At 38.8% G+C, this 12,469-nt stretch overlaps 1 protein-coding gene across 1 annotated transcript in view; it reads right to left on the bottom strand.

Annotated features, from left to right (window-relative positions):
* Mttp (microsomal triglyceride transfer protein) overlaps window positions 1–12,469 on the bottom strand; it is a 49,798-nt gene that overhangs the window by 4,037 nt on the left and 33,292 nt on the right. The window contains exons 12-16 of the mRNA XM_020181010.2: window positions 10,455–10,666; window positions 8,086–8,183; window positions 7,871–7,992; window positions 6,197–6,424; window positions 970–1,094 (exon numbers count right to left, since the gene is read on the bottom strand). Coding sequence (XP_020036599.2) covers window positions 970–1,094; window positions 6,197–6,424; window positions 7,871–7,992; window positions 8,086–8,183; window positions 10,455–10,666 — 785 coding nt within the window. The remainder of the gene's footprint in view (window positions 1–969; window positions 1,095–6,196; window positions 6,425–7,870; window positions 7,993–8,085; window positions 8,184–10,454; window positions 10,667–12,469) is intronic.

The following is a 12,469-nucleotide window of genomic DNA, read 5'->3' as shown; positions in this document are numbered from 1 at the left end:
AATGACTGACTCAGTGGAAAGCCTCAGATTATACTGATGGACTCTCTGATGACCAATTCTATTTTTCATTCTTTGGTTTCTTTTAGTAATACTATGTGTCACCCTTCATATTAAATGTGCCACCTTTTGGGTTTTCTCAGTTGCCTTATCCATAGATGAAAATGAACAAAAATTTTAACTTTATCGCTTTTATCCCACTCTCACTCTGCCCTACCATATTTTTAAATATTCAAAAAAGGTAAAAGTAAATTACATTTCTACTTTATTTTCTTTGGTTTGATAGCAAACACAAGAATAATTATTTAGGTTATCACTGGTTCAGAGACATTGTTGATGTTCAAAGTAAAACATTTTCATTGGATCTTACAGATTGGTTAGAAAAAACAAGGAAACTGAGAGAAAGGGATGTTGGTGGAAAACTTGATTGCTAATATCAAAATTCTGAATAAATTGGGCAGGGTGACTCATGCCTATAATCTCAGCACTTGGGAGGCTGAGACAGGAAGATGGAGAGTTTCAGGCCAGCCAGGACTACATGGTGAGACCCTGTCTCAAACATCCTGCCTCCCAAATAGATTCTGTATAGAAGGGATTGTCTTTTTATTATAATCCACTGAAGACAGCAAACAAGGAGAGGTTTTAAATCCCAAGAGGGCTAAGCTCTTGCTTAGAGTAAAACTTCCTGAGAGCATTGTCAATATTAAAGAGAAATAGCAAGAGAAGATGAGCCCCTTATCTATGGTGGACCTTGTCTGTGAAGATTTTCAGTGGAATTGTGTTGTGCACTGACCTGCTTCTTTGAAGAAGCTATGGACAAGGACTTCCCAGGATCAGTTCCAACACTATGATTGAACAATTATAAATCGGAAGCATAGATTCTGACAAATTTGAAGGTTAAGCAATTCACAAAAATATCCCTGACATTCTTTCCAAAGAGTATTAAATACATGCTTACAAATACACGCTTACCTATTTTTCACTCGAGTTTTAGACTCACGATACCACAAACTAAACTCCATTGCACCTGAAATATCAATAGCTAAACCACCTTGGACCTCCATGTTGGCCTTCAGTCCAGATTGTAATTGAAACTCCTAGAACCAAAAACAAACAAACAAACAAACATAGAAATAAGTCAAAGTTAGTTCACCCGCTTTGCGGACGCATATTTGACTTCCTGTTGCAGACAATGATATTTGACTTGTGTTTATGGAGGAATTGTTCTCGGAAATGTTTTCTGTTTATTTATTTTGGCACTGGGGTCAAACCTAGGCCCCATGCATGCTAGGCAAGTGCTCAGCAACTGAGTTACACCCCAAGCGTAGGAGTCTTTTTGTAGGCCTGGAAACATGTTGTCCTAATCTTGATCACCAAAAGCATATTCTGCTGAGTTGCTAAATTAGTCAGTTAAACTACCAGGGCCAGGAAGTACCAATAAGGATGTTTTTCTTTAATCATTCTCAGTGCGAGGCCCTTAGGACCAGCATCAGCACCACCTCAGAATGTGTTCAACATGCAGATTCTCAGGTGGTCCACACCAACCGAGTTAGAAAGTCAAGTGATTCTGACACACCAAAATTTGGGAACCGCTGGGCTCAGGAAAATGGAGGCACTTCCATGAGAAATCCAGCTGTGATCCTTGGGGTCCTTTAGCCCTTCTCAAGTTATATGTTGTATCAAATGCAGGCAACTACATTCTTCTGGCAAATAAGAAGCAGGAAAAGAATTCCCAGCTCAGTATTCAAGTTCTATGAGCTGCCTACACCAACCTTAGGGAAGGAAGGCAATTCAGCTAAGCCTTCACTCCCTGCTGTTTAACATTTAAAACGACACTGAAAAAACGGTCAAGTCCAACATGAACCTAACAACACTTTTCAGAGACACAGTAATCACTTACAAGCATAGTCCATCCCAACTATGAACTCATTTTATGGTTGCCTGGAATCCATCGTTTTGTGTTGTTCACCTGCATTTGGACTTCAAGTCTTACTTTTTCATGTACGTTAGGTGGGGTAATGTTGGCTGAAAATTTTTTCACTAGATTAGAAACACTGCCTGAGGACAGTGTTGAAACTTATAATAATTCTGGGGGAAATGTTCAGAATCCTTAATTTTGATCTTCCTCCAAAGATCTTAAGTTCCCGGCAACCAGCAGTCTAACTAACTTCTTTATATAACTGCCCACTTAGTTCAAGCAAGTCACGCTTTTGCCAGCTAAAATGCCATTATTTCACTTTCTAGAAAGGAACATGTTGATCTTTCTCAATTCCAAAAAAAAAAAAAAAAATGGTAGCAGGAAATGTATGGTCACGACACAAAAATTGTTTCATTCTGAAGGACTCTCCTGGATGCAAGCATCCTGTGCTCACTGCCATGCTCAGGAAACATTGGGAGACATGCCTAAGGATAGATACTTAAGCTGTATCTAGTCTATAACAGAAAGTGTGGCAGCCATAGGACACAGGGGCTGTGTAATACATTGTAACTAGTGTGAAGGAACACAATTTATCCTGAGAAAGCCACAACACTTGTGCCCAAGTTTTGCCTGTGAATTACAGGACAAGATTTAGGATGTCTGCACATGCATTGTAATCATGACAGATGCCAAAAAAAAAACCTATCATGTGCCCTGTCTCAGAAGCAGTCCTTCCTTTACATTTCCTCCTCTCTTCCCAATTTGCCAATCATATTTTTGTTAATCCATCCAGCCCCATAGGGGCCTTTGATGTGGACCTTGACTTTCCCACTAGCCATACATTAGGTGGATGAAAAATATATCCAGGCTGTGAAAAGGAGCATTCAGTGAGAACAGACTGACTTTATTGCAATGTGGTTTTAAGGAGTGCCTTGGATCTCTAGGAAGATTCCTCTTTTTTTTATTTTCATGCAGAAGGACCAGGGGAAGAACTCTTATGTGCAATCACAAGGGAATATTATTGGATGTTCTTTATAAGGACAGACCACTGGCTGCCATAGAACAAACCACTTTTCTCTTTATGAAAGGAACTAAACCACAAATGCAGTGATTCTAATTTTTCAGGGGTAAAAAGTAAGTGGAACTAACAGTTTAGGGGCACTGATTTTGTGCCTGAAGTTCTATATTCGGTAACTCATTTAATACCCATACTAATCATCCATGGTTGGCATTATATTACTAAATTGAAAGGAAAAATCAGGCTCAGAGGCTACATATGGAGCCAGAATAAATATACAGACTGTCTCTAATATAAAGCTTTTCCTACCAATGTTTGTGGCTGTCACACACTCACAACTCTCCTTTGTCTCCTAGTGTGCAAAAGAATATTACAAAAAAGATAGAGGAAGATAGGATCATGTCCCGGAGTAGCCCTGAGTACACATTTATTTAAATTTTTGCCCATGAACTAGATAAACAAGATACTAGAACTTTGCATTTGAAGTTGATGTGATCCCTTTTTTCTTGTTTCTTAAAGATCACACACTGACATTTTTGACAACTCACCCCATTTTACTGGCTTAAGAGGATCCCTTCTGGATCTTACCAGATATCCTTCTCTGATGAGTAATCCAATTATTATTATTTTTTTTTTGGTTGTGGTGGTGTGTGTGGGTGTATGAGAGAGAGAGAGAGAAGAGAAAGAACACTGAGTAATTCCATCTGCCCCAGTGGCTGTGACAGGCCACCCACCGCCAACATTTCCTTCAATGTCAGCACTTGACCTAGAGTGGTATGTGCCTCTAAAGCTCGGATAGCATTATCGGAGAGCCCTGCAGAGCCAGGGGACCTCAGACAACTTATTTGTATAAAAACCTCGATCTGCCAAACACTCTAGCCTGACACACAGACACTGGTTATACTTAATAGCTAGGGAACAATCTTTTTCATAGACTATACCTTGCCTGGGGTACTATAGCTTAACGAATACAAGAAAATCTAAATCAGAGATTGGCAAATGATGGCCTGCAGGCAAGTCTGCCCCACTGGCTGTTCTTGTAAATAGAATTTTATTGGAACATGGCTCTACTCATTTGTTAATATATTGCCGATGGCTGTTTTCATATTAAAATGAAAGAGTTGGGTAGTTGCAATAGACTATTTGGCCGTCAAAGCCTAAGATGTTCACTTTCTACCCTTTACAAAACAAGTTTGCCAACCAGATATAAATTGCTACTTATGTTTGCATCAAGTTTTGAGCCCTGATCCAAACAATCGGGCATTACCAAGGGGTAACTGAACACATACATGTAAGTTGAATTGTTGTTCTGTGTCAAAATGTGTACCACTTCCTCCACATTCTTATGCTGCATTTAGAAGTTTCTTTCATTAAAAGTGTGGTAGATTAATATGTAAACTTCTGAAACAGGTTGAGAAGTGTTTTCCATGCATGACTTGAGGACTAAGGACATCGGAGGCACCGCTGCTGGTCCTCCTCTTCATTTAGAGGAATAGAAACACAATTGTGTTCAGAGCATGCCTACACCCACGGCAAAAACATATTCACCAGCTTCTTTTGTGGTTATCAACAACCATATGACAGGCTTTTGGTTAATATCATTCTAGACAGGGCTTCCCAAAAGAGTTGTTTTTGTGTTGTTTTATTTTGTTTTTGTTTTTTTTGGGGGGGATAGGATCTCATTGTGTAGCCCAGGCTGCCTCAGCCTCACTAGTGCTAGAATTGTAGAAGTGCACCACCACACCCTGCATCAAATGAGTTCTTGAAAATGAGCTGATCGTCTAACAATTGGAATGACCATCTGGTAATCATAAGATGACAGCATGAGGTTAAAAGCCACAAGGAAGGATGGCTGAACTGATGGAAAAGAGCATGAATCTTGATGATATCTTAGGGTTTCTATGTTAAGCCTGGACTATCTACTTCTAAGTATTTATAACATGATAAAAATCAAACTATTTGGTTAAGCTACTCTAAGTTGTTTTTTGTTTTGTTATATATGACTGTCCTGAATAGATATGGGGAATAACAAATATAGAGAAGTAAGAATATTTAGTTCCAGCTATTGATGCTGGAGCTAAATATCAGAAGAGTTGTAATAAATCTGATTACTAAGGGCTCTCCAGCTGTCCAAACTTATGACTTCATAACCAAAACCTCACAACTCAGAATCCTCATATTATCTGATAAAGAAAACAAAGCTATAAAATCTTTGGATCATCTGTTCCAATTGTTCCACTTTATCCGTAGGAAGCCATGGCTTAAAGTTAAGTGACTTTCCAAGAATGCACAGCAAGGAAGTAATAGAGGCAAAATCCAAACCTAGGCTATTACTTAGGAAATTACTACACCACAAAAATGAACTCCCCCATTAAGTTCTACAGTCTGCAAATTTTAAATTCATTCTCCTTATATATGTCCAATATAATAAGTATTAGAGTACATTATGATTCTCCATATGAACCTTATTTAGCAAATATTTCATTTTTAATATTATACTTCCTGAAACAGGAAATGATCAGGTCCTTAAGAAACTATTTTAAGCATCAAACATTCAAAACTCAAAGATTGTTCAGATTAACCCTCTTCAGTTTCTCAGAAAAATCCAATCAGGCAGAGCACCCCATTCCATAGTTTCTTGGTCACTTGAACCCTTTTCCATTGAAGATAGTATTGTCAGACTTTGGTATACTAGTTTCAGATTTAGGGTCAAGGAAAACTGAAAAACATTCTGAAGAAAAAGGTTCAAGTGGGTGAAAATACTACTATTCTCTAATAATAAACAAAGCTAAGATTTTACAAACATGAGAATTTGGGACAGAGTCTCCACTATATGGATCTTCATCACCACTGTCATTACAAGTGTCACCAGTAACTTATGATACCATATGGTTCAGCTCCTGCTTTCCAGGATCAGTATCAGCTAAGCCCAGGAAAATCAAGTAAGGAGGCAATGCCTTTTCTGCTCGGTGTGTTCTGGGCATGCTCCACAATTTCTTGTTTCTGCTAATTAGCATCTGTTTGCCTCATTTTCTATTTGCTTCAAAGTAGAAAGATCCCTTAAGCAGATAGTAAATGCAAAAGAAAGTGCTACTTACCCACAGCAAAGGAGAAAGGATGACAATATCACTGGGACCAAATTCTTAGAAGGTGGGCTCTAATATGGGAGAACATTATCACGTATACTCCAGGCACAGAGACCATTTAAACTATGCCTGGCAATTTTAGAGACTCAATTGATACTTGCAAACTGAGTAAATTACCTGAGAATGGTCTATTAGCAGAATAAGTCCTTTTACCACACTGACAGGGTCGCTAGATGCTGACAGCATTTTGGACATCAAATCACTATATCCGTTGAAAAAAGTGACAGGTCTGAGCTGAACATCAAAGAGGATGGGTGACATGCCAGCATAGGAGTCAAGGTTCTCCTCTCCCTCATCAGGAGTGGCTGCAATTAAGGCCTCCAGACCTTGGGCTTCCAGGACCACCTAGGGGAAATGAACACAGCCTTCATGACACAAGCTCCTAGTCTGTTCTGTAAGTGATGGTGTGGCTTCTGAGCTACAACTAGAACTATTCTAGGGTTTGAAATCTCAACTGGATCTGTCATCTAGGCAAAAATAAAATCAAAAGTAAAAAGAAAACAAAACCTCGATGCCTGACTATGAGGTGAATAGTGTCTTCCATGTAGTCTTCCCAACCGTCCTTTGAGATATGGATGATTTTACCCATTTTGTAGGTGAGGAGACAAAAGGTTCAAGTGCACTCAGCTAATCCATGGCAGGGGCAGGATGCAAACCCTGCTGTCTGACTACAAAGATCAGGAGCTTTTCATTTCATGATGTCATGCTAGAGACTCTTAGCTTCCCCAAGGCTGTCACAGGTAATGGATCAGTCATGTTGGAGAGCCTTTGAAAGGAGTTGGAGAGGTATAGACAGTTGTCCAAAGGTCACTGCTACAAGAGGGCATAGACTTCTCTGAGCCAGACTCACACCTTTCCATGTCAACCTTTCCTCCCCCTCCAGAAAGCAAACCAGACATGAGCACTGTGAGAAAGCTTATGCTGACTTCTACCACACATGGGAATTTTACATATTTGCTGTCCTGTGTTCCCAACCCCTTCACCACTAGGCATTTGGTACTTCAGAGTGTGCAGCAGAAAACAGATGGTGATGCCTCCGCACAGGGCATGGTATTCTGACTATGCTACTATCAAAGGCTGTGGAAATTTCATATTGATGGGAGCTCATTTCTGTATAGTGGGTCATTTTTAAAACTTAAATGACTTTTATTAGAAGGTTATAATTTGATAGCTAAAAAATCTAAAATGAAGGTATATTTTATAAGAAAATTTGTATAGCTCATCATCTAATTTTAGATAAAACTAACAGAAATCATTGGTTTTCAAATACCCACACTTTATTCTTTCCTCTCCTGTAGTACTGGAGAAATATAGGTGAGTTCTTTAGACAACCATATTCAATTATGAAGTTACTTTAATGAGGAAAGAATCTCTTTGTAGAGAAACTTGAAAAGGCAAAGATAGTAAAGAATGAACTACTTAGGAAGAAGACATAAGGAAAATATCTGTGAATAAAAGTAAAATATTATTTTACTTTAATATTACTTTAAAATATTATTATTTAAGTGAGAAGTATTGGCAAAATTTCAATTTTGTGAATTCGTATACCTTTAAAAAAATACAGGAGGATGTTTGGCAAGTTAAGCAAATCAAATTCTTCAGGCTTCAATCCCTTATTTGAAACTTTCTCTTAGACTATAAGCCATGCAGCCTCTTGCAGATGAATGCAATGTATGACAGAAGCCACCATGGATGTACATATTCTATAATGCTACTATCAGTAATTTTTACTTTACCTTAGACCAATTTCTTACACACTGTGCTAAGCAAAATCCATGGAAAATGAGTTACCTGGCTACCATGAAGACTAGCCTTCCCAATGTACTGAAAGATGTTCAGGTTACTTCTCCTGAGGATGCCAGAGCCAGAGTAAAGAATATCAAGACTGTACGTGGATGATGAATGGGGGCTACCTAATGACAAAACAAGCACATGACTTAATGACAATTCTAACAATGCCAAGTTGGGAGGAGCAGGGAGGGAGAACCCCGTTTTGGGTTACATACGTTCTATGTAGCCAGTATAGGCAGAAGAGGATCCACTCTTGGAGAAACGGTCATAATTGTGAGTGACCATTTCCTTGAGAACTCGACGGACCATTTTGCTGCAACATATAAAAAGAAAAGGCTGCATGTGCATTGTAATGGCTGTTTCCCAAATCAAATTAGGAAAGAAACCAAATCCTCAGTGGAAAAATGAGGAGCTATATTTTCCTCCTGCCACGCTAAGACTGAAGGAGGTGCCAGCTGAATGCCAGTGTCAAGATTGGGGCTTTCCCCTTCATTCCTCAGTTATTTGAAATTTAGTTTGGTATCTAAATGATAGCAAGGCAAGGATGCCCAGGTATGAGATGGCTTCAGCTGACTGGTGGACATACCTCAGGAGCAGAAAACACATGTTTCTTGAACCATCTAAATTCTACTATTAAATGCTATTATGTGCTTAAGGAAAGCATACTCAATTGAGGAGGTGGCATGATTTTTATTTTATTTTATTTTATTATTCATATGTGCATACAAGGCTTGGGTCATTTCTCCCCTCTGCCCCCACCCCCTCCCTTACTACCAACTCCGGTGGCATGATTTTTTTAAACATTTTTTCTAAACCCTCTGATATTATCATTAGCTAATGATACATAACAATAAATTTCCAGAATTTCTTCTACATCCATGTAGTTTCAATTACAGAAACAGCTCTATAAAATTCATAAAGAAGCAATTGTCTCCTCTAAAGTAAGTTTCAATCCTTACTCCATGTCTCTGTTTTGTCTATGTAGTGTTGAGATCTTTCCATTTCTCATCATGTAATACTAATCATAGCAGTAAGAACAAAATTTCAAAAATATAGCAAACAATCAAAATAAGTAAACTATACCTAGGTCTGAGGTAGACAATTTTTGAGAGGAGGAAATGGCAACTTTATACTTCCCATCCTTCAAAACCTCTAGGTTGTAAGATTTTAGCCTAGAGAAGAAAAGGTTTTAGCCTAAAGGTGGATCAGGACAGATGTCCTCAAATATTTAGAGAACATTCATGTATATGAATGACTTGACATGTTTTTCTTTGCTCCAGAGATCAAGCAAAGTCCAATGACAGGATTTCGGATTACATGAAGAAATAGCAGCAAGGTCTCTGAACAATGGCACAGGTTTCCTCAGAGGCAGTGAACTACCTAACCATCAGAAAGGGGCAAGTGAAGTTTGGAGACCACCTGTGAGGAGTCAAGACACCTACACTGAAAAGAGATACTGAGCAAAGTGGCCTTTGATGTCCCTTCCAACCGTAGAGTGTTCGTTCTGACAATCTGACCCGTAATGTTGGTGATGGCTTCCTTTCATTTCCTAGGCAGCCTTCTGCCTATTGCCTCCTCTTTACTGTCCCCAAATCCCTAGCCTCCAAGCCAAAGGCAGAAAATACATCTGGGGCCTCCAAGGAGTCTCACATAAGCAACAAAGAAATAGAAGAATCCAATTCCTACATCTAGAAATTCATGGCTGCGGCTTGACCTGGCTTCCTTCCTGTCTCTCTCCCCCTCTCACCTGCTCTCTTCCCCTCTTCTCTGTCCTGTTCTCTTTGTTCTAATCACTCCTTCTGTTTCTTGTTCCTAGGGTTTTTTTAGTTCTTTTTTTTTCCTGTTTTTTCATTTTCTTTCTTTCTTTTTCAACCTCCCCATATCTGTTTTCCTTTTCTGTGGGAAATCCTCACATCTGATCTTTCCTGTGGGCAGCATTCTGCATGTACCTCAGGAAAAAGGGAAATTCTTTCTTTGGCCCTCTGAGTCCAGTGAGGAGGAACTTTGGAAGAGCCACCCTGAAGACTTGATTTCAGTGGAAAGAGATTTGGGAACTGAAAAGAAGTGAGTTCAGAAAGAGTAACTGAGAACAAAGTCTGTTGACAGCACCCTTCAGAGGTTGAATTGTCTTAAAATGTGGGCCGTCCCTAAAGTTTTAAACTTAAATGGCACACTCATTGGAGCTGTGATAAATGAGCCTTCAAAGATTCCTAACATTTGGAAAGTTAAGATGAAAAGACCACTTGGTGAGAATTTGCATCATTTTGTTGAGCTACTTATAAAAATAGTTCTGTTGAAAATGCAATTAGATTTTAAAACGTTACTAACATTTGACAATATATATTTACCAGACTAAACGGGATACCCAGCATAATAGTCATACCCAGAGCTCCTAATCATAGACAGACAAAATGAAGCTGTTATATTTGCTGCCTCACTCAGCATCCCTCTTCAGGGAAATCTGGCTCTTTGGCTTTGTATCATAACCCAGCATAGTAACCATACCACAACAATTAGCCAAATGTGTACCACATCCATATACAAATAAGCCTGAATAAATAGAGATGTGCAATGTATCATATACCTTGCAGGCATTTCAAAACGTAGAATGTCTTGAATGGTGGAGAGCATGTATTTATTCATTTCCTTGGGAAGCTCCCCAATCGAGAGCAGAATGTTTTTGACCTCCATGTAGGATGGATTGTTCTTTAAAATGACAGCAGCTGCAGTGGTGCGCACTGTCTTCTCATGAATTTTACGATTCTGGTGGTAGATCCTGTTCAAGGTCTTCTTCACCTGTTCATGAGATGTTCAAACTTAGTGCATGCCTAGATCTTTAGAATTGATATTATAGCAGAAATAGGGTTTATAAAGACAAGCCTGTGTTACTACACTTCCATGGTTCCTTTGCAGTTAAGTTGGAACTACTTGACTAGTTTCAGCTAATGGACCATGAGCAGAATCAAATGTGGATCACTTTAGGCTGAGGTGAAGAGCTGCCTCCCTGACTGTGATGAATTATGGCCATGTATTTCCTCACCCATATTCAACAGAGCATGAAAAATAAACTTTTGATAAATACAGATATTTGGGGGTCACTTTTTTTTTTGGCGGTACTGAGGCTTGAACTCAGGGCCTCATGCTTGCCATACTTGCTAGGTGATAGTAGCTCTATCACCTGAGCTACTCCACCAGCCCTAAATACAGATATTTGAAGTTCATTTATTTTTGCAACATAGCTTGCTATTACCTAATAGAGAATTTTAAAAGCACTGCTGTGGTAATAGGGACTTGGGGAGAGGTGGCTATATAAACTGATATTTCCTTATAATGAAGTATCTCAGAATATTTTCTTCTCCTTTTAAAAAATTAATATACCTTAGTTTTTAGAGCAGTTTTTGGTTCATAGCAAAATTGAGTAAAAAGTAGAGTTTTAATATACCCTTTAACCCCTGCACACACACACACACACACACACCCCTCCTCCTGTCGACATTCTGCAGCACAGTTGCTGTAGACTGCAGAAAGTTGGAGTGTGTCCCTCAAAGGTCTGTGTGTTGGAAGCTTGCTCCCTAGTGTGGTGGTGTTGACGTGGGTCCTAGTGGAAGATAACTAGGTTATGGAAGCCTCACCCTCAGGAAAGAAGAAATTCCTAGGACTGGAATAGTTTCTTCAAGGATGAAAGGCTGCCAGATAGCATGCAACCTTCCCTGAATCTTTATTCCACATACATCACTAACAATTCTTGAACACACTCCTGCTTTTGTGATGCTGTGTGCCTTAAGGCTCTCACCAGAACTAAGAAGATATTGGTGTCATGTTCTTGGACCTCCAGAACTGTGAGTTAAGAACTTCTTTTCTTTATAAAGTACCCAGGCTCAGGTATTTTGCTATAGTAACAGAAAACAGACTAAGACAAAAACAGCACATCTTTTATATTCAACAAATCTATTTGACACATCATTATTAACTACAAGATATATTGTGATCTTTTTTTCTAAAGAAAATACTAGAATCAGAGAAAATCTGCCATAATAATTGCTTTCTGTGTCAACAAATAATTTTATTGGTAACTAGCACTGCCTAAGAAGATGTAAAGTGTGGGTTTCTATAGTAGGCATTTATATATTTTTTTCAATTCTACCTTTTCCTACCTCCCCCAAATCTTGGCCTTGCCCTCAGGTATGCAGATATTAAATAACTCACCCCAAACCAAACAACTATAAAAGAATAAACCCAGAATTTGTGACTACATCTCTCTTTCTGAAATGCCTATGCCCTTAACCAGCATGCTTTGCAGCCAGCCACCTGGATAAAAAATTGGCAGGAGGGTGCCTACCTGCAAACCAGAAATACCATTTTCAGTGTTGAACACCTGCAGGTTAGAAATATCATTCATTTCTGAATGAATGTGAGGAGGTTTGTGAATGTTCTCTGCCCTAACAAAATCCTAATTTAGATGACTTCCTGAAAATGTAGTTATGAGAGCATGCTTTCCAGGATACTTCAGTGTTGAAAAATTTAACAGCACTTTAAAACTCATAAGAGTAAATGTATTTTTGAAAAGGTTGTTTCTTAAAAATAAAAGAATGTGTTTCA

This window comes from Castor canadensis, chromosome 9 (genome assembly GCF_047511655.1).
Source record: "Castor canadensis chromosome 9, mCasCan1.hap1v2, whole genome shotgun sequence".
Lineage (NCBI taxonomy): Eukaryota > Metazoa > Chordata > Mammalia > Rodentia > Castoridae > Castor > Castor canadensis.
This window is presented reverse-complemented; position numbering and strand designations above follow the sequence as displayed.